Raw genomic sequence first — 22,005 nt, forward strand, 5'->3', positions numbered from 1 at the left:
CTATGGAAGCCAACAGGACTACACCAACTATGGAAACCAACAGGACTACACCAACTATGGAAACCAACAGGACTATACCAACTATGGAAACCAACAGGACTTCACCAACTATGGAAACCAACAGGACCTCACCAACTATGGAAACCAACAGGACTTCACCAACTATGGAAACCAACAGGACCTCACCAACTATGGAAACCAACAGGACCTCACCAACTATGGAAACCAACAGGACTACACCAACTATGGAAACCAACAGGACCTCACCAACTATGGAAACCAACAGGACCACACCAACTATGGAAACCAACATGACCTCACCAACTATGGAAACCAACAGGACCTCACCAACTATGGAAACCAACAGGACTACACCAACTATGGAAACCAACAGGACCACACCAACTATGGAAACCAACAGGACCTCACCAACTATGGAAACCAACAGGACTACACCAACTATGGAAACCAACAGGACTACACCAACTATGGAAACCAACAGGACCACACCAACTATGGAAACCAACAGGACTACACCAACTATGGAAACCAACAGGACTATACCAACTATGGAAACCAACAGGACCACACCAACTATGGAAACCAACAGGACTACACCAACTATGGAAACCAACAGGACTATACCAACTATGGAAACCAACAGGACCTCACCAACTATGGAAACCAACAGGACTTCACCAACTAAGGAAACCAACAGGACAACACCAAATGTGGAATTTCTTAAACAACTGAAAGTAAACACTTGCAGTATTTCATGATTGGCCTATAATTTTCTTCCACAGCATTCCTGAACTATCATGTGAGGCCCAAATGCAGCAACAAGAGCCAACACAGGCCTATCTGAATGTAAACCTTATCTTTTTGCTGATACACATTTTGTTTGTGTTCTGGAAGACCGCTTGACAAAACAGACAAAACCTTTAATCTTTGTCTGTTTTCAAAAATATGTGTCTCCCTGAAGAGCGTAGCAGGAAAGGGAGGGGAAGAAAAAAACGACTGACTGAATGACTGAATGTATAGCGTGAAGAACGGCTGGCAGGATGGTTCATTATGAAGCGCCTGGCATTTCCATGTGTGTTCTGTTCTGACCAACCGGGATAGTTGGCAGGTTTTGATCCTCCTTGCAACTCTCCAACCCACCAAAGCCTCAAAAACCTTCAGCTCCCTCAGCAATCAAACTCTGACTAGCAACTTTGATTTAAGACAAGCCTCCTCTTTCACATATACATAAAGTGTGGAGAGAGAGGACCATGAGATCATTGACCCTCACAAAGAGTGCTTTTATACCTCCTCAGAAAGAGGAATAGAGGGATAGCAAGAAAGGAATCTGCCCTCTAGTAGCAACAGGTTCTCTTTTCTTTCACTACTGTACAGGTGCGGACTAGGTCCAGAAATCGGCCCTGTCATTTCTAACACACCGGCCCATTTTTTACCTTGAGGCCCTCCGCTTGAGGCCCCCACAAGTTTACTCTTGGTTTTGTAGCACAATATCACATCTATCAGCTTGTGCATTTAAAAGGAGCTATACCTACTTCATATTGTATACCCAGAGATTTTCCCACATACAGCTGCACTCTGCCTGGTGGTCCTGACTGTGTTGCTAAATGCAATTTGCTCTCAGCAATTAAGCTGCAGTAAAGAGCTACATGTTTATACAGCCTGTGATGGGATGGAGGGGGAGGGAAGAGAAATAGAGAGAACATTTGTGAGGAGCGAGCCAGAGAGGGAGAAAAATAGAAAGAGAGTGGGGGGGTGGAGTGCACCTAATTTATTGGACCAGTTCACCATTAACAATATAAGAATGCCAGCCCAAATTTACAGGCAGCGAATAGATTGCTCTTCCACATCATCAAATCCAATGATCATCTTGCAAAGGGAGACAGTACAGGTGTATCAAAGCCGGGACCGAGAGACTGAAAAAGCTTCGATCTCCAGGCCATCAGACTGTTGAACAGTCATCACTAGCCGGCCACCGCCTGGTACTCTGCCGGCACCTTAGACACTGTCACTAGCCGGATACCGCCTGATACTCTGCCCTGCACCTTAGAGACTGCTGCCCTATGTACATAGTCATTGAACACTGGTCACTTAACAATGTTAACATACTGTTTTACCCACTTCATGTGTACACTATATATATAAAATCACATGGACACCACTTCAAATTAGTGGATTCGGCTATTTCAGTCACACCCGTCGCTGACAGGTGTATAAAATCGAGCACACAGCCCTGCAATCTCCATAGACGAACATTGGCAGTAGAATGGCCTTACTGAAGAGCTCAGTGACTTTCAACGTGGCACCGTCATAGGATGCCACCTTTCTAACAAGTCAGTTTGGCAAATGTCTGCCCAGGTAAAGCTGTAAGTGCTATTATTGTGAAGTGGAAACGTCTAGGAGCAACAACGGCTCAGTCGCAAAGTGGTAGGCCACACAAGCTCACAGAACGCGACCACCGAGTGCTGAAGTGCGTAGCGCATAAATATCGCCTGTCCTTGGTTGCAACACTCACTACCGAGTTCCAAACTGCCTCTGGAAGCAACGTCAGCACAAGAACTGTTGGTCGGGAGGTTCATGAAATGGGTTTCCAAGCCTAAGATCACCATGCGCAATGCCAAGTGTCGGCTGGAGTGGTGTAAAGCTAGCTGCCATTGGACTCTGGAGCAGTGGAAACGCGTTCTCAGGAATGATGAATGAAGCTTCACCATCTGGCCCTGACCTCAACTCCATCGAACTCCTTTGGGATGAATTAGAACGCCGACTACAAGCCAGGCCTAATCGCCTAAGTGCCCGAACTCACTAATGCTCTCATTGCTGAATGGAGGCAAGTCCCTGCAGCAATGTTCCAACATCTAGTGGAAAGCTTTCCCAGAAGAGTGGAGGCTGTTATAGCAGCAAAGGGGGGACCAACTCCATATTAATGCCCATGATTTTGGAATGAGATGTTCGACAAGCAGGTGTCCACATACTTTTGGTCATGTAGTGTATATACTGTATTCTAGTCATGGCTCATCCTATATAACTACTGCTGTACACACCTTTTCTATTCATATACTGTCCATACTGCATATACACACCATTTAAATATATATATATATATATATATATATATATATATATATATATATATATATATATATATATATATATATATAAACAGACACATTTATATTCTGGACTCTGTCATTGCTCATTCTGATATTTCTGATATTTTCTAACCTTTTGGATTAAGTGTGTATTGTTATTGTATTGCTAGATATTACTGCACTGTTGGAGCTAGATGTATATATCTTTTATGAGGGGTACTTTTTACACCTTTTTCTCCCCAATTTCGTGATCTCCAATTGGTAGATCAGCTGGCGACCAAAGTCTGCGTGCATGCGCCCGGCCGCCACAAGGATTCGCAAGAGCGCGATGGGACAAGGACATCCCAGCCGGCCAAACCCTCCCCTAACCCGGACAACGCTGAGCCAATTGTGCAACAACTCGTGGGTCTCCCGGTCGCGGCCGGCTGCAACAAGGCCTGGGATCGAACCCGGATCTGTAGTGTCGCCTCTAGCACTGCGATGCAGTGTCTTAGACCGCTGCGCCACAGAAACAAAAGCATTTCGCTGCACCTGCGATAATATCTACAAATCTGTGTAAGCGACCAATAAACTTTGATTTGATACCTTCGCTGTGCTTTGAGAGCAGCCAACCAACACAGTGTTTACTCCTGACCTGATAGTAGCAGTCAGTGTGCGCACTGCACACATTCCCATAAAAAGAAATAAGGCCTACTAGCAGCCAGCCAGGCAGGCCTACTGTGGCCTTCAAAGAGAGGCATTTATCAGTGCATCTGGAGAGGAGCCTATCAGATCAGGGTGTGGAACCACAGCCCAGGACACCTCACAGTCCTCCTGTCCTAACCCGGCCCTGTGTCGTCTCTCTCCTTTAATCCTGCCTCATTGTGTGTCTGCTCTGCTGCCCTTTGATGAGGCATTCTGCAGGTGTCTTCTCTTTCTCCTGCTATATATCTATGTTATAACAAGACCCCATTGACATTAAAAAGTGAGGAGGAAGAATGTGTTTGCTTGGGTACTTTGAATAGAAAAACCTACTGTATCTAATCTGTGAGGCTCGAAAGATATTAAATGGAGACTGGGTGGATAGACCCACAACTTGTGTGAGCTGCTACACCTTCATGTCAAACCAAGGCGTTTCAAGAGGCTCCCGCCTCCCTCCCACTGTCTGACAGTGTCTACACAGAGAGAGAGCATATTTCAAAGTCCTCCAGTGCCTGGCTGAGAGTGAGACCCTCCAGATTTTTGCCACACACAGACTGAAGGAGTGAAAGGCAAGCATATTAAGGAGGTTTTGGCCTGGCCCCTCAGGTCACTCCAACTACTTTAAATCCAGCCACAGACAATGGCCACAACCAGCACACAATACCCGGGTCCAGACAAGAAGCAAATCAAGTGTCCAGCACATAAAAGATTTATTGCATCTGCCAACAAAGGCCGCCCACAAAGCTCCCCATGAGCCATCTTTTAAGGGCCTGCGTCAGGGTGAACTCTGCTGGGTCACTTTGCTTTTTGTGGGCCTCTCCACCACCTAAAGTCTGCAGCTATTAAAATTCTAATGAAATGGAGAACATTTAAAAGCAGCTTATAAAATGCAGTGCTCTCCAGTTTCTAAATTTATCTCCGACAGTGCAGCAAACTCAAAAGCAATTATTTCTTCCTCTGTTCCTCCGCAGTCTTGGGTGTGAACACTCCAGAAAGGAGAGTAAAAACCTCAGGAGGCGATGGCTGGCTGGAACACATTTTAGCTTAATTAAATAAAGAATGTCAATGACACTCAAGACTCAAATCTTCTCGCTAAACCCGCAGTCAAGAATTGCGACTAAGTATAATTTGCTGTTAGCGCAGCTATTACGGCTGTGGCACAGAGTGAACTACAAAACAGAGCAGGTCATACTGGGGGTAAGTGTGAGGGGAACCCCAGTAACATTTAGACTGTGATTAGTTTAGTATAGTATAGTGTAGAGTAGTGTAGTGAAGTATAGTAAAGTGTAGTGTAGTGTAGTATAATGCAGGCAAGACTAAATACATGTTGTTGTCATGACTTCCGCCGAAGTTGGTCCCTCTCCTTGTTCGGGCGGCGTTCGGCGTTCGAAGTCACCGACCTTCTAGCCATCGCCGATCCACTTTTCATTTTCCATTGGTTTTGTCTTGTCTTCCATCACACCTGGTTCCAATTCCATCAACTACATGTTGTGTATTTAACCCTCTGTTCCCCCCCATGTCCTTGTCCGTAATTGTTTGTTGTAGTGCTTTTGAACTGTATGCTGGTATTTACCAGGTTTTGTTTGACCCATTTATTGTATTGTTCTGTTGACGGTGGTTTATGGTTATTAAACACAACCGTTGTAAATCAGTTTCCGCTCTCCTGCACCTGACTTCTCTGCCGCCAGTAGCATCGCATTACAGTTCTTCTCTAGTTCTCACAAGAATGTTTCAGATGGACTACATATTTATTCATTGGATGGTTCTCCCATTGATAGGGACACCACCTACAAATATCTGGGCATTTGGATTGACAAAGACTTAATGTTTAAAGTTAAAAAGCTAAGATTTAAATTGGGCTTCGTTTTCAGAAATAGACCTTGCCTTTACCTAAATAGCAGGAAGCAGATTGTACAGTCAACTTTCCTTCCAGTTCTTGATTATGGTGACACCATTTACCAGATTGCAGCAGCCACAACTCTTAAACCTTTGGATGCCGTCTACCATAGCGCCATTCGTTTTATCACTGTCGACAGTTTCAATACTCACTGTTGCATCCTGTATCAAAAGGTTAGCTGGTCCTTGTTAAAGTCCAGTAGATCAATTCATTATTCCCTTTATGTTTACAAAGCCCTGCTACACAAGCTTCAAACTTACTTAACTTCGTTGCTAACATATAAAAGAATGAGCTACCAAACCTGCTCGCAGGATTGGTTAACTCTTGAGGTCCCTCTGGTCTTGACCAATTTAGGTAAATCCTCCTTTAGTTTTAGTGCCCCCCACTGTTGAAATAACCTACAAAATTCCTGCCGCTATAGTAGTTTAGGACTCGGGTGTTGAATGAATTCATTGAGGATTGCAGCTTTTTCTTTTGATTGTAGTGGTTTATTTGCTAAAATTGTGGTGTTGTGGTTGTGCCTTGTGGTTATTTTTATTTGTCTTGTTTTAACTGTAATATAAATTGTTCTGAGTAAATGTTTGTAATCAGGGCACCATTGGGAATGAGACCCTGGTCTTAATTGTGCTACCCTGAATAAATAAAAGTGAATACAAAAATAGTGTAGTGTAGTGTAGTATAAGAGGGTTTCCCATACTCACCCCGCTGATTCAAATAATCAAAGCTTGATGATGTGTTGGTTATTTGAATCAGCTGTATAGTGCTAGGGCAAAAAACTAAATGGGCACCTAGGGGGCGGACCGAGTTTGGAAAACCCTCTAGTATAGTGTAATACAGTATAGTATAGTACAGTATAGGAGAGGATTCAGACAACGGTTAGTACAGGGGCAGACTGTGGTGGGTAGGTCTGTTACCTGAAGCTGAGCAGGGTTGTGTGGGTTCACTGGCAGGACTCTCTCTCCTCTTCCTGTCATGTCTGTAGACGAGGTGAGGTTTGTTGTGCTCCTCGTCGTACTCCTCCCCCTCCTCCGCCTTCATCAGGGGCTCTAAGAAGTATTCACCATGCTGGGTGGTAAAAGTCCCCATCTGGAGGAGAGAGGGTAGATTGAGAGAGAAGAGTTGGTTAGAGGAGGTCTGTGAAGTGTGTGTGGCAGATATACATATGTAGGATGTTCATTAGAGCCAGTTTGCTACAGCAGGAAAATAATCCTGCAGAAACAGGAAATGTGAATTATTATGTGAATTATAATTAATGGAAATTTTTTGTAGGAGTTAATACATTTTTCGTTGGGAGAAATGAAGTCTGACATTTTAAAGTCGAAATTACAAACTTTAGAAGACTTTTTCAACATCAAATACACTACAAGTTTGCATTTCCTGCTGTGCAGGAAAATTTTCAACAACAAAATTGTGATCAAATTAACATCTTACATCTGTAGCATGATAGGATTGGTTTCTAGAGAACTCCTTTGAGTAGTCCCTACCATTCAGCAAGTGCATGTCCTGTATTGTCCCAGACATAGATCTAGAGACAACTCAACTCCTTGTGCTAATTATTACATTTGTTAATTCAGGATCATAACGGTTATTGGCACCATGTATCAGTGATTGATGTGAGTGATGTACCGAGCTGTTATAGCATGTGTGCTGTTTCTCTGAGTAAATGTTGAGTACTAGTAAAGTACACAGTGTACTATGCATCATTAGTTCCATGACTAGTCCAAAGAACACAAGAATAATGCAAAAACAAAATCTAAAAAGTACAAGTCTTCTTTAGCTGGTGGAAATGGGAACACCGTGGAAAATAGTCAAACAGAAAAAAACTACTAAGAAAGGTCTCTGTCAATCACCATTGATCACACTGGTAATCCCTCTTAGTACAGATGTTTGATCTTAATTTGACCAGACTTCGCAGTAACACGATCTTGCCGTGGCAGTATTTGAATGTCCGATCATGTTACCGCGGTATATGGATTGGCCATCATGTAATATCCTATGTTTCTCAGAGTCGTGGCTAAACGAGGACATGGATAATATACTGTACATGTAGCTGTTTTTTCTATGCATCGGCAGGACAGAACGGCAGCTTCGGGTAAGCTAAAGGGGGATGTGTGTGTCTCTTTGTTAACAACAGCTAGTGCGTGATCTCTAATATTAAGCCAGTCTCAAGGTTCTGCTCGCCTGAGTTAGAATACCTCATGATAAGCTGTAGACCAAACTATTTACCTGTTTACCACCACAAACCGATGCTGGCACTAAGACCGCACTCAACGAGCTGTATAGGGCAATAAGCAAACAAGAAAATGCTTATCCAGAGGCGGAGCTCCTTGTGGCCGGTGATTTTAAAGCAGGGAAACTGAAATCCGTTTTACCTCATTTCTACCATCATGTCACCTGTGCAATTAGAGGCGAAACAACTTTCGATCACATTTACTCCACACACAGAAATGCATACAAAACGCTCCCTTGCTCTCCATTTGGCAAATCTGACAATAACTCTACACTCCTTATTCCTGCTTACATGCAAGAAACTCAAACAGTAAGTCCCATAGACGCGCCCAATATGGAAGTGGTCCAATGAAGCAGATGCTAAGCTACAGGACTGTTTTGCTAGCACAGCCTGGAATATGTTACATTGAGGAGTTTAACTTCTCTAGGGTAGGGGGCAGTATTTTCATGGCCGGATTAAAAACGTATCCAAATTAAACAGCCTACTACTCGGGCCCAGGAACTAGAATATGCATATTATTAGTAAATTTGGATAGAAAACACTCTGAAGTTTCTAAAACTGTTTGAATGATGTCTGTGAGTGTAACAGAACTCATATGGCAGGCAAAAAACAGGAAGTGGGAAATCTGGTGCTTGTAGTCCTTTCAAGTCATTGCCTATCGAACACACAGTGACTTAGGGTTCATTTTGCACTTCCTAAGGCTTCCACTAGATGTCAACAGTCTTTAGAAAGTTGTTTGAGGCGTCTATGATGAACAGAGAGCGAACAGAGGAAGTTGGAAGTTGTTGACTCAGGAAAGCACATGAGTTCATTGGCGCGCATTCACGTGAGTTAGCTATGTTCCAAAACATTTTCCCCGTGAAGCTTTTTTGAAATCTGTCACAGCGGTTGCATAAAGGAGATGTTCATCTATAATTCTTTGAATAACAGTTTAATATTTTATCAACGTTTATGATGAGTATTTTTGTAAATTGTTGTGCTGATTCACCGGCAGTATTGGAGGCTAAATATTTTCTGAACATCACGCGCCAATGTAAAATGGGGTTTATGGATATAAATATGAACTTTATCGAACAAAAAATGCATGTATTGTGTAACATGATGTCCTAGGAGTATCATCTGATGAAGATCGTCAAAGGTTAGTGCATAATTTTAGCTGGTTTTCTGGTTTTTGTGACGCCTGTCCTTGCTAGGAAAATGGCTGTGTGGTTTTTCTTGTGTTGGAACTGTCCTAACATAATCTAACTTTATGCTTTCGCCGTAAAGCCTTTTTGAAATTGGACAATGTGGTTACATTAAGGAGACGTGTATCTTTAAAATGGTGTAAAATAGTCGTATGTTTGAGAACTTTGAATTATGACATTTTTCACTGGCTGTTGAATATTGTGTCCCGTGGGTGGGACGGTAGCGTCCCACCTGCCCAAGAGAGGTTAACACATCAGTCACCAGCTCCATTATTAAGTGCATGATTGATGTCGTCCCCATAGTGACCGTATGTACATAAGCCATGGATTACAGGAAGCATCCGCACTGAGCTAAAGGCTAGAGCTGCCGCTTTCAAGGAGCGGGATACTAATCCGGATGCTTATAAGAAATCCCGCTACGATCTCCGACGAGCCATCAAACAGGCAAAGAATCAATACAGGACTAAGCTTAGATCCTACTACACCGGCTCTGATGCTTGTCTGATGTGGCAGGGCTTGCAAACTATCATGGATTGCAAAGGGAATCCCAGCCGAGAACTGCCCAGAGATGCAAGCCTACCAGACCAGCTAAATGCCTTCTACACTCGCTTCGAGGTAAGCAGCACTGAACCATGCATGAGAACACCAGCTGTTCTGGACGACTGCGTGATCACGCTCTCCGTAGCCGTTGTGAGTAAGACTTTTAAACAGGTTAACATTCACAAGGCTGCAGGGCCATACGAATTACCAGGACGCGTACTCAGAACATGCGCTGACCAGCTGGCAAGTGTCTTCACTGACATTTTCAACCTCTCACTGACCCTGTCTGTAATACCTACATGTATCAAGTAGACCACCATAGTCCCTGTGCCCAAAAACACCAAGGTAACCTGTCTAAATGACTATCGCCCCATAGCACTCACACCTGTAGCAATGATATGCTGGCCTCCCGAGTAGCACAGTGGTCTAAGGCTGTTCCACCAGAGATCCGGGTTTGAGTCCAGGCTCTGTCACAGCCGGCCGTGACTGGGAGACCCATGGGATGGCGCACAATTGGCCCAGCGTCGTCCGGGTTAGGGGAGGGTTTGGCCGGCAGGGATGTTCTTGTCCCATCGCGCACAAGCGACTCCTGTGGTGGGCCGGGCGCAATGCACGCTGAGGCTGGGATAGGAGCCAAGGCTGGGATAGGAGCCGTGCTCCCTCAGCGCTCGGGCACGCCACCAAAGCTCCACCCCTGTGCTTTCTTTTCGAAGAAGCTCAGCCCGGCGGAGCGAAACTATGATGTGGGGGACCGGGAGCTGTTGGCTGTTGTCAAGGCTCTGAAGGCGTGGAGACATTGGCTTGAGGGGGCTAAACACCCTTTTCTCATTTGGACTGACCACCACAATCTGGAGTACATCCGGGCAGCGAGGAGACTGAACCCTCGCCAGGCAAGGTGGGCCATGTTCTTTACTCGTTTTGTTTTCACTCTGTCCTACAGACCAGGTTCCCAGAACGCTAAGGCAGACGCACTGTCCTGGATGTATGACACAGAGAAGCAGTCCATGGATCACACTCCCATACTTCCGGCCTCTTGCCTGGTGGCACCGATGGTGTGGGAGCTGGACGCGGATATCGAGCGGGCGTTACGTGCAGAGCCCACTCCCCCCCAGTGTCCAGCTGGGTGTCTGTACGTTCCGTCTGCTGTCCGCGACCATTTGATCTATTGGGCCCATACGTCACCCTCCTCTGGTCATCCTGGCATCGGTCCGACGGTGCGTTACCTTAGTGGGAAGTACTGGTGGTCCACCTTGGCCAAGGACGTGAGGGTTTATGTTTCCTCCTGCTCGGTGTGCGCCCAGTGCAAGGCTCCCAGGCACCTTCCCAGAGGGAAGTTACAACCCCTACTCATTCTACAACGGCCGTGGTCGCACCTGTCGGTGGACTTCCTGACAAATCTTCCTCCCTCACAGGGCAACACCCCGATCCTGGTCGTTGTGGATCGGTTTTCTAAGTCCTGCCATCTCCTCCCTTTACCCGGTCTCCCTACAGCCCTACAGACTGCGGAGGCCCTGTTCACTCACGTCTTCCGGTACTACGGGGTGCCTGAGGACATAGTCTCTGATCGGGGTCCCCAGTTCACGTCCAGGGTCTGGAGGGCGTTCATGGAACGTCTGGGGGTTTCGGTCAGCCTCACCTCAGGTTTTCACCCCGAGAGTAACGGGCAGGTGGAGAGAGTAAACCAGGATGTGGGAAGGTTTCTGCGGTCATATTGCCAGGACCGGCCGGGGGAGTGGGCAGCGTTCATCCCCTGGGCTGAGATGGCCCAAAATTCACTCCGCCACTCATCTACTAACCTCTCCCCTTCCAGTGCATACTGGGGTATCAGCTGATTCTGGCACCTTGGCATCAGAGCCAGATCGAGGCTCCTGCGGTGGACGAATGGTTTAAGCGCTCAGAGGAGACCTGGGACGCCGCCCACGTGCACCTGCAACGGGCCGTGACGCGACAGAAGGCGAGCGCCGACTGCCACCGCAGCGAGGCGACCGGGTCTGGCTCTCGACCCGAAACCTGCCCCTCCGCCTGCCCTGCCAGAAGCTGGGCCCACGGTTTGTGGGGCCATTCAAAGTCCTAAGGAGACAGAACGTGGGAGGCTACAGGTTACAGTTTCCCCCAGACTACCGTATTAATCCCTCGTTCCATGTGTCTCTCCTCAGGCCGGTGGTGACTGGTCCACTCCAGGAGTCTGAGGTGCGGGAGGTTCCTCCGCCCCCTCTGGACATCGAGGGGGCCCCGGCGTATGCTGTTCGAGCCATCCTGGACTCGAGGCGTCGGGCAAGGGGCCTTCAGTACCTCGTGGAGTGGGAGGGGTACGGTCCGGAGGAGAGATGCTGGGTGCCGGTGGAGGACGTCGTGGACCCTTCGTTGCTGTGGGAGTTCCACCGTCTCCATCCGGATCCCCCTGCGCCTCGTCCTCCGGTTCGTCCCCGAGGTCGGTGTCGGCATGCTGCTGGAGCTGCGCTTCGGGGGGGGGGGGGTACTGAAGTCGGTCCCTCTCCTTGTTCGGGCGGCGTTTGGAGGTCGACGTCACCGGCCTTCTAGCCATCGCCGATCCACTTTTCATTTTCCATTTGTTTTGTCTTTGTCTTACACATCTGGCTTCACTCACCCAATTACTTGTTCATTATTTAACCCTCTGTTCCCCCATGTTTGTTTGTGAGTGATTGTTCATTGTAAATCGGTCTGTTATTGTGGGCTCGCTATATTGCTTTGTATTTGTGTATTTTGAGTAAAGTATGTTGATTACTCATATCTGCTGTCCTGCACCTGACTCTCTACACCAGCTTCACACAGGACCATTACAGTTAGTCAACACCTGTTGTTTACGAAGCATGTGGCAAATAAAATTATTTGATTTGAATGCAAATTCCATAATTTGCATTCTGGAATGCCTGAAGAATTATTTAATTCTTTGAGTTGAGGACATTGTGTAATAAAGGGTCAGGTGACAGCATCGTCCTCAGGAAATCTGATGAGAAAAAGTGGGCTTGATTGACACATATCTAATAGTGTCATTTCATCTGGGGCCTCTCGAGTAGTGCAGCAGTCTAAGGCACTGCATTGCAGTGCTTGAGATGTCACTACAGTTCCGGGTTCGATCCCGGGCTGTGTCGCAGCCGGCCGTGACCGGGAGACCCATGAGGCTGCTCACAATTGGCCCAGCGCTGTTCGGTTTAGGGAAGGGTTTGGCCAGTAGGGATGTCCTTGTCCCATCGCGCTCTAGCGACTCCTGTGGAGGGCCGGGCGCATGCACGCTGATACGGTCGCCAGTTGTACGATGTTTCCTCTGATACATTGGTGCGGCTGGCTTACGGGTTAAGTGAACAGTGTGTCAAGAAGCAGTGCGGCTTGGCAAGGTCGTGTTTCGGAGGACGCAAGGCTCTCGACCTTTGCCTCTCCCGAGTCCGTATGGGAGTTGCAGTGATGGGACAAGGCTGTAACTACCAATTTGGATATCACGAAATTGGGGAGGAAAAAGCCTAAATAATAATACATTTGTATTTTATTTATTTCATGTCACACCCTATTAGCATGTCACCTACATACAGACTGTGGCTTTAAAACAGTTTTTTTATGGTATTTGAGAGTGCAATACTTTTAATCGTGACAGGATGGGGCGGCTGTCAGAGCAATGCAAATATTTATGTGGCGGATGAGGGAGGCCCTTACAAAGCTGCTTAGTTCAACGGTCAGCCACTCGCTGGCTCACTCGGCTGTGAAGACAAAGGTGTTTGTATGGTAATTTCATACGCACACTTTAACAGGATATTGTGCAGTGGAATGTTATCTTTTGGGAGAAATTTCAATGACCATCTCCACAAGTGATCGGTGTTTGACAACAGAAAATATCCAGATAGGACATGGAAAATAATATCCATTACAACCATAATAATAATGTACAGTTACTCTTTTCCGTTCACAATAGATGTTATAAACACTTGAACACCCACACCCTTGCATCTTGGAAAGCCTAAGTGTTGCAGACCTAGCTATATGATGAGAGATCAACCTGAGCCCAAGTACAATATAATGACTGGGTTGTAATAACATGACACAAAGCAGAGGAAACATATACATTTACATTTAAGTCATTTAGCAGACGCTCTTATCCAGAGCGACTTACAAATTGGTGCATTCACCTTATGATATCCAGTGGAACAACCACTTTACAATAGTGCATCTAAATCTTTTATGGGGGGGGGGGGGGGTTAGAAGGATTACTTTATCCTATCCTAGGTATTCCTTAAAGAGGTGGGGTTTCAGGTGTCTCCGGAAGGTGGTGATTGACTCCGCTGTCCTGGCGTCGTGAGGGAGCTTGTTCCACCATTGGGGTGCCAGAGCAGCGAACAGTTTTGACTGGGCTGAGCGGGAACTGTGCTTCCTCAGAGGTAGGGGGGCGAGCAGGCCAGAGGTGGATGAACGCAGTGCCCTTGTTTGGGTGTAGGGCCTGATCAGAGCCTGAATGTACGGAGGTGCCGTTCCCCTCACAGCTCCGTAGGCAAGCACCATGGTCTTGTAGCGGATGCGAGCTTCAACTGGAAGCCAGTGGAGAGAGCGGAGGAGCGGGGTGACGTGGGAGAACTTGGGAAGGTTGAACACCAGACGGGCTGCGGCGTTCTGGATGAGTTGTAGGGGTTTAATGGCACAGGCAGGGAGCCCAGCCAACAGCGAGTTGCAGTAATCCAGACAGGAGATGACAAACAAACTTCTGCAAGTTGGCAGATGCTCTCTCTCTCTCTCTCTCTCTCTCTCTCTCTCTCTCTCTCTCTCTCTCTCTCTCTCTCTCTCTCCTTGTATACTGTGTGTAAACTAAACTACCTTGAGTGCAGGAAGGCAGCCCCACTCTGCTCCTCTGAAGGCAGACGAATGAATGTGAATGTACTGGCATTGAGCAGTTACACTGTATCATTAAGAGGCATGGTGCTGGCAGTTTCTGCTGGGGGGAAGTGTTTGAACACAAGGCCATTAAGCAGAAGAAATCTTGTAGCAGCCTATCCCATACAGCAGAACATTATGCTTATGTCAAAGTGCAGACAAGCACTGTCAGCCTGAAGCACTCACTCAGGTACTGTGTACAGTAATGTCAAGGCTAATGTCAGCCTTTCACTCAGGTACTGTACAGTAATGCCAAGGACTGAGTGATTACTGAGTTGATGAACTAGACAGAGGCTGGGCACTAGGCACTTCCTACATGTGCTGTGTCCAATAGAGCATGGGGTCGAGACAGTAGTGATGCAGACTGACAACGACCTATCTAACATTGTACAACTCTGTATGACATTTACCAAATTATATCAGACCAAATGTGAAAATTAGGCAGTAGTACATTGTCAGAATGAGGAATAGACTTGATTGATTTAATTTATTGGATAATTAAAAGCAGAAGGCAGCTCTAGCCGGACACAACATCTATACATAACAATTGATCGAGGATAAAAACACAATAAAGCCTGGAGGCTTATTTTCATTGTGGTCCTCAAACTTCCATTGTGGTCCTCAATTTCCATTGTGGTCCTCAATGACCATTGTGGTTCTCATTTCCATTGTGGTCCTCATTTCCATTGTGGTCCTCATTTCCGTTGTGGTCCTCATTTCCATTGTGGTCCTCATTTCCGTTGTGGTCCTCATTTCCATTGTGGTTCTCATTTCCAGTGTGGTCCTCACTTTCCATTGTGGTTCTCATTTCCATTGTGGTCCTCATTTCCGTTGTGGTCCTCATTTCCATTGTGGTCCTCAGTCCTTACTACTTCCCATTGTCCCATGAAACGGTCCCACATGGCTAAACCCACACCAAGTGTCAAGTCTTTGCTTGCACACATGAGGAAGCATGGTGTCAGGGGTCTAGTGTTAGTTCCTAGTCACTTGGAAATCTGGAAACGAGGTTCAGATGGACAGACAGTGGTTGCTGTCAGGATTGGGTGCTGAAATGGGACTTTGGTGGAGGGGACTCCACAGAACGCTTCAGGTCAAGGCCATGGTGCAGGGGACTCCACAGACAGCTTCAAGTCAAGGCCATGGTGCAGGGGACTCCACAGAGCGCTTCAGGTCAAGGCCATGGTGAAGGGGGCTCCACAGAGAGCTTCAGGTCAAGGCCATGGTGCAGGGGACTCCACAGAGCGCTTCAGGTCAAGGCCATGGTGCAGGGGACTCCACAGAGAGCTTCAGGTCAAGGCCATGGTGCAGGGGACTCCACAGAGCGCTTCAGGTCAAGGCCATGGTGCAGGGGACTCCACAGAGAGCTTCAGGTCAAGGCCATGGTGCAGGGGACTCCACAGAGAGCTTCAGGTCAAGGCCATGGTGCAGGGGACTCCACAGAGAGCTTCAGGTCAAGGCCATGGTGCAGGGGACTCCACAGAGAGCTTCAGATCAAGGCCATGGTGCAGGGGACTCCACAGAGAGCTTCAGTTCAAGGCCCTGGTGCAGGGGACTCCACAGAGAGCTTCAGGTCAAGGCCATGATGCAGGGGACTCCACAGAGAGCTTCAGATCAAGGCCATGGTGCAGGGGACTCCACAGAGAGCTTCAGGTCAAGGCCATGGTGCAGGGGACTCCACAGAGAGCTTCAGATCAAGGCCATGGTGCAGGGGACTCCACAGAGAACTTCAGGTCAAGGCCATGGTGCAGGGGACTCCACAGAGAGCTTCAGGTCAAGGCCATGGTGCAGGGGACTCCACAGAGAGGTTCAGGTCAAGGCCATGGTGCAGGGGACTCCACAGAGAGCTTCAATATAGTTTTTTCTGGATCAAAAAGGAGCTTAGGTTGTGGGAGTGGCAGTGGGGCATATCAATGAGCGTGGTCGGCCTGCAATTTCCTGCAATTCTACAACTTTCTCCACTGAGCTGAGAAAAGTCTTAGCAGTTTAAAAGCACATTTCCTACAATTCTATGCAAATTGCCAAGGCTAGTGCTGTGTTTTGCTCAAACATAATAACAAAATGAATACTGCTAAATTCATTGTTTTTGGAATTTTCTATTTCCCCTCACTGTCTAGCTTTTATTTTGGTGATTGTTAGTTCTCAAAGTTTGTATTATGAAAAAATATATAGGTACATTATCTTTTCTACACACTTTATAAATGGTTTTAGTCATTTAAGTTTACACTGAAAGCATTTTTTCCATTCCGAAAATGTATATATAAAAAAAACTTAAGTAACCCCAAAAAGTACTTAAGCAGCTGGCCCAAGGATTACAATGGCAGAAAAATGTCCTGTTCAGGTTAAGGCTATGGTGGAGGGAACTCTACAAAGTCCAAGGTGAGGAATCTCTGTCTGTTGGCACACAGCTAGCAAAGACCACTGTCATGCCCTGTAGGCTGACTCATCTAATGTGACGTACAGTAAAGACAGTCCATCTCTCAGGTTAAATAGACCGTTAAAGTGTGTAGCATCGGATCTTTACATAGACATCTATCACTTGGCAGCTGACTGTAGAAACAGAGAGAGGGACATATGGGATACATAGGGGGTATTCTGAATGTACCCCCATTATGTTCCTTTAAACAGAAAAAGTCCCAAGGACACACATTTCCCACGGTGTGAGTTGTCCTCTAGATTCCTCTCAGCACCTTCATTAGTAATTATCCACAGCCCAGGATCTTTCTCCTGTTTCCCACAAGTCACAGCACACTGTGAAAAGACACAAGGCCCCTAGCCTCCCCGGAGGGAAGCCATTGGGCAACAGAGACAAGGGAAACTTCCTTCTCAAAATGACTCTTTTGTTTTAGAGGCTTAATCATCCCTTAATGACCTCATCACACCAAAATGTGCTCGTACAACGAAGCCCCAGCAGCCTCCGCTCTCAGAGACGAGGCCAACACGTTTATGACCTAATATCCTACAGCCATGGGTGTACTGATGCTCTCTCTGTGGCTATTGTCCTGTCGTTCTCAATGACTGATGATATGACTAACGATTTGCACATTGTTACAACACTGTATATATACATATATACATAATATGACATTTGAAATGTCTTTATTCTTTTGGAACTTCTGTGAGTTTTATGTTTACTGTTCATTTTTATTGTTTATTTCACTTTTGTATATTATCTACTTCACTCGCTTTGGCAATGTTAACATATGTTTCCCATGCCAATAAAGCACCTTGAATTGAATTGACAACATCACAGAGGGTACTAATAAACTTTACAGATGCAAACACATTTGGAAAGGAGCTTGAAGTCATATATTCATGTTTGGAAAAGAGCTTGAATTCATACAGTACATCAAGTTGGGCAGGATGACAATCAAATCTCATAAATATTATATCTTATTTCTTATTTTTCCAGAAGGTGAGGTACTGTCTGTATGTGCGGTATATCTGAAGTCATCCACTGAACATGAAAGCACATAAATAAAAGAGGTAAGAGAAGGGTGTGATTCACTGAAAACACAATCAGTTGATGGTGTTTTGTGCTAGTTAAGTTATACAGCCATGCAGAACATCTGATACATGGCCAGTGCCAGTTACCCCAGGCAAAACCCCTTTGAGGTCAAACCCTGCCCCTGTACAGTAACCCTATCTGGCCCATAAAGTCATCCCTTCAACACAATCTCACAATCTGGACCGCAGAGTGAAGGAAAAGCAGCCAACAAGTGCTCAGCATATGTGGGAACTCCTTCAAGACTGTTGGAAAAGCATTCCAGGTGAAGCTGGTTGAGAGAATGCCAAGAGTGTGCAAAGCTGTCATCAAGGCAAAGGGTGGCTACTTTGAAGAACCTCAATTATAAAATATATTTTGATTTGTTTAACACTTTTTGGTTACTACATGATTCCATATGTGTTATTTCATAGTTGTGATGTCTTCACTATTATTCTACAATGTAGAAAATAGTAAAAAATAAAGAAAAACCCTGGACTGAGTAGGTGTGTCCAAACTTTTCACAAGTACTGTATATTTGTCACGGGTGTCGTAGGGATTGGACCAAAACGCAGCGGAAACGTGTAAACTCATCTTCTTATTTTATTAAAGAAGGAAAACAAAAGAAACACGTATACAAAACAACAAACGACACTAAACAGTCCCGTCAGGTGCACGAACACAAAACAGGAAATAACTACCCTCAAATCCCATAAAAAAACACCCCCTAGTAAATAGGACCTTCAATTAGAGGCAACGAGGAACAGCTGCCTCCAATTGAAGGTCAAAACAATAAACTAGACATAGAAATAGAAAAAATAGAAAATAGAACATAGAACTACAAACCATAGAACACAACCCAAAAACCCCGACAACACAAAACAAACACACCCCTGCCAGGTCCTGACCAAACTACAATAACAAATTACCTCTTTTACTGGTCAGGACGTGACAGTACCTAACTAAAGGGAGGGAAGGGAGGGTGGCCACCGTCACCGACGGTTCTTGAGCTACACCCCCCCCCTCCCCAACCTCCTACTACGGAGGTGGCTCAGGCTCTGGCCTTACTCCCCAACCTAACCTGTCCACCCCCGCTAAATGCTTATTATATTTTACCCCTCCCGAAGTCTCTGGGCTATGGCGCATCGCTGAAGACCTCAGGCTGATGCGCGTCGCTGGAGACCTCGGGCTGAAGGGCGACTCTGGGAGCTCCGGACTGGAGGGCGACTCTGGGAGCTCCGGACTGGAGGGCGACTCTGGCTGCGCCGGTTCCGGACTGGAGGGCGACTCTGGCTGCGCCGGTTCCGGACTGTAGCGCGACTCTGGCTGCGCCGGTTCCGGACTGTAGGGCGACTCTGGCTGCGCCGGTTCCGGACTGTAGGGCGACTCTGGCTGCGCCGGTTCCGGACTGTAGGGCCACACTGGCTGCGCCGGTTCCGGACTGTAGGCCGTCTCTATCGGTTCCGGACTGTGGGCCGTCGCTGTCGGTTCCGGACTGTGGCCTTCTCTGTCGGCTCCGGACTGTGGGCCGTCTCTGCTGGCTCCGGACTTTGGGCCGTCTCTGCTGGCTCCGGTCTGTGGGCCGTCTCTGCTGGCTCCGGACTGTGGGCCATCTCTAGACGGGGCACTGTCGCCGGAAGCTCTGGACGGGGCACTGTTGCCGGACACTCTGGACGGGGCACTGTTGCCGGACACTCTGGACGGGGCACTGTTGCCGGACACTCTGGACGGGGCACTGTTGCCGGACACTCTGGACGGGGCACTGTTGCCGGACACTCTGGACGGGGAACTGTTGCCGGACGCTCTGGACGGGGACTGCGCACTGAAGGCCTGATGCATGGGGCTGGCTTAGGAGGCGCCAGACTAGGGACACGCACCACAGGGCTAGTGCGAGGAGCAGGAGCAGGACGAGCTGGACTGGGCTGACGCACTGGAGGCCTGGTGCGTGGTTCTGGCTTTGGAGGCGCCAGACTAGAGACACGCACCTCAGGGCTAGTGCGAGGAGCAGGAACTGGATACACCGGGCCATGAGTAGGCACTGGAGGTCTGGAGCACACCTCTTGCACAACCCGTCCTGGCTGGATGGTAATAGTAGCCCTGCACGAGCGGAGTGCTGGCACAGGGCGAACTGGGCTGTGCAGAGGCCTGATGGCTGCCGTGCGTAGAGCAGGCGTAGGGTAGCCTGGGCCTAGGAGACGCACTGGTGGCCAGATGTGCTGCTCAGGCATCCTCCTTCCAGGCTGGATGCCCACTCTAGCACGGCACTTGCGAGGGGCTGGGATCGCTCGCACCGGACTGTGTGTGCGCATGGACGAGATTGTGCGCACTTACATTTTTACATTTACATTTACGTCATTTAGCAGACGCTCTTATCCAGAGCGACTTACAAACACTTCCGCATACACCGGCGCTCTCCTCTCCACACGCTCCCCATAATAAGCACGGGGAGTTGGCTTAGGGCTCACCCTTGGCCCAGCCAAACTACCCGTGTGCCCCCCTCCAAATGTTTTTATTGGGGGTGCCTCTCAGGCTTCCTTGCTAGCCGTGTCCCAGCATAGCGTTCTCTGTCCTCTCCAGCCTTCCTCCATGGTCCTTCTCCTGCTAGTATCTGCTCCCAAGTCCAAAACTCCTTATAGCTCCGCTGCTGCTCCTTCCTCCGCTGCTTGGTCCGTTGGTGGTGGGTAGTTCTGTCACGGCTGTCGTATGAATTGGACCAAAACGCAGCGGAAACGTGTAAACTCATCTTCTTATTTTATTAAAGAAGGAAAACAAAAGAAACACGTATAAAAAACAACAAACGACACTAAACAGTCCTGTCAGGTGCACGAACACAAAACAGGAAATAACTACCCACAAATCCCATAGAAAAAACACCCCTACTAAATACGACCTTCAATTAGAGGCAACGGGGAACAGCTGCCTCCAATTGAAGGTCAAAACAATAAACTAGACATAGAAATAGAAAAAATAGAAAATAGAACATAGAAATACAAACCATAGAACACAACCCAAAAACCCCGACAAAACAAAACAAACACACCCCTGCCACGTCCTGACCAAACTACAAACTACAATAACAAATAACCTCTTTTACTGGTCAGGACGTGACAATATTCAAAGAGGCCTAGGCTATGTGTAATTCTGTAATTGGCACAATAAAAATAAACATGTGTGTCCAAGGTGTTTCATCACTTAAAAAACACATGTATGTCACCGATACCCACTTTGTAAACACTATCCAGCAGAGGACATTATGCAAATCGTGTGTAATAGCAGCATCACCCCAGTGGTATTACTGCTGAATAGGCATAAAATGGGATGCTGCCCTGCCCCTGTCCCTGCTCACACTGTGGTCAATGACACATGTCAAGCCACACATGCTCATGTTACACATATTCACTTCACTTGTGTGTTATGGGGGATATGCTTGGAATCCGTTGAAATGGGAATTGCCCGGGAGACTTGTCAGCAATGTCTGATAAAAAGTATCTAAGTTTAGAGTCATACTCACAAGGCCAGTGCACAGACTGAAGACAGCGGTAGATTCAATCTTTGCGTTGATGTGTCCGCGGAAAAAGCAGTGACGCATATCGCTGAGGTCTTGTTGGCGGGACTCGGTTGCATTGCTATGTTCCGCTCCCAAATGTGTCACAGTATATGAGGGGGCGATAAAACCGGAGTCGGCGGTTAGATTGAGATGAAAGCGTTGTCCGAATGCGTCGATTCTGTAGTGAGCACGTAAACCAGCCGAATAATCTGCATTTACACTTCTCCGTTTCCTTTTGTAGTGCAATTTGTGGGGGAATGATTCTCCGAAATCATTTATCCGCAGCGGGGTGATAATTTCATAGGATGACAACTGTTTGATGAAACTTTCTAAAAGACAAGGAAAAGTGCATTAGAGTTTATAACGGTAATAAATGTAGCCAATAGAGATGTCAATGTAACAGTTTTGAACATTCAACTATTTTATATGAGAACACGTAGGCTACAATGTACTGTTCCTCTAC

General features: G+C 47.0%; 1 protein-coding gene across 2 annotated transcripts in view; it reads right to left on the reverse strand.

Annotated features, from left to right (window-relative positions):
* LOC106573613 (A disintegrin and metalloproteinase with thrombospondin motifs 20) overlaps nucleotides 1–22,005 on the reverse strand; it is a 154,936-nt gene that overhangs the window by 132,414 nt on the left and 517 nt on the right. For both annotated transcript variants that reach the window (XR_001321382.2, XM_014148814.2), the window contains exons 2-3: nucleotides 21,507–21,871; nucleotides 6,600–6,771 (exon numbers count right to left, since the gene is read on the reverse strand). Coding sequence is in view for 1 of the 2 variants with exons in the window: in XM_014148814.2 (XP_014004289.1) it covers nucleotides 6,600–6,771; nucleotides 21,507–21,871 (537 nt within the window). In the remaining variant the exon portion in view is untranslated. The remainder of the gene's footprint in view (nucleotides 1–6,599; nucleotides 6,772–21,506; nucleotides 21,872–22,005) is intronic.

This window comes from Salmo salar, chromosome ssa16, assembly GCF_905237065.1.
Source record: "Salmo salar chromosome ssa16, Ssal_v3.1, whole genome shotgun sequence".
Lineage (NCBI taxonomy): Eukaryota > Metazoa > Chordata > Actinopteri > Salmoniformes > Salmonidae > Salmo > Salmo salar.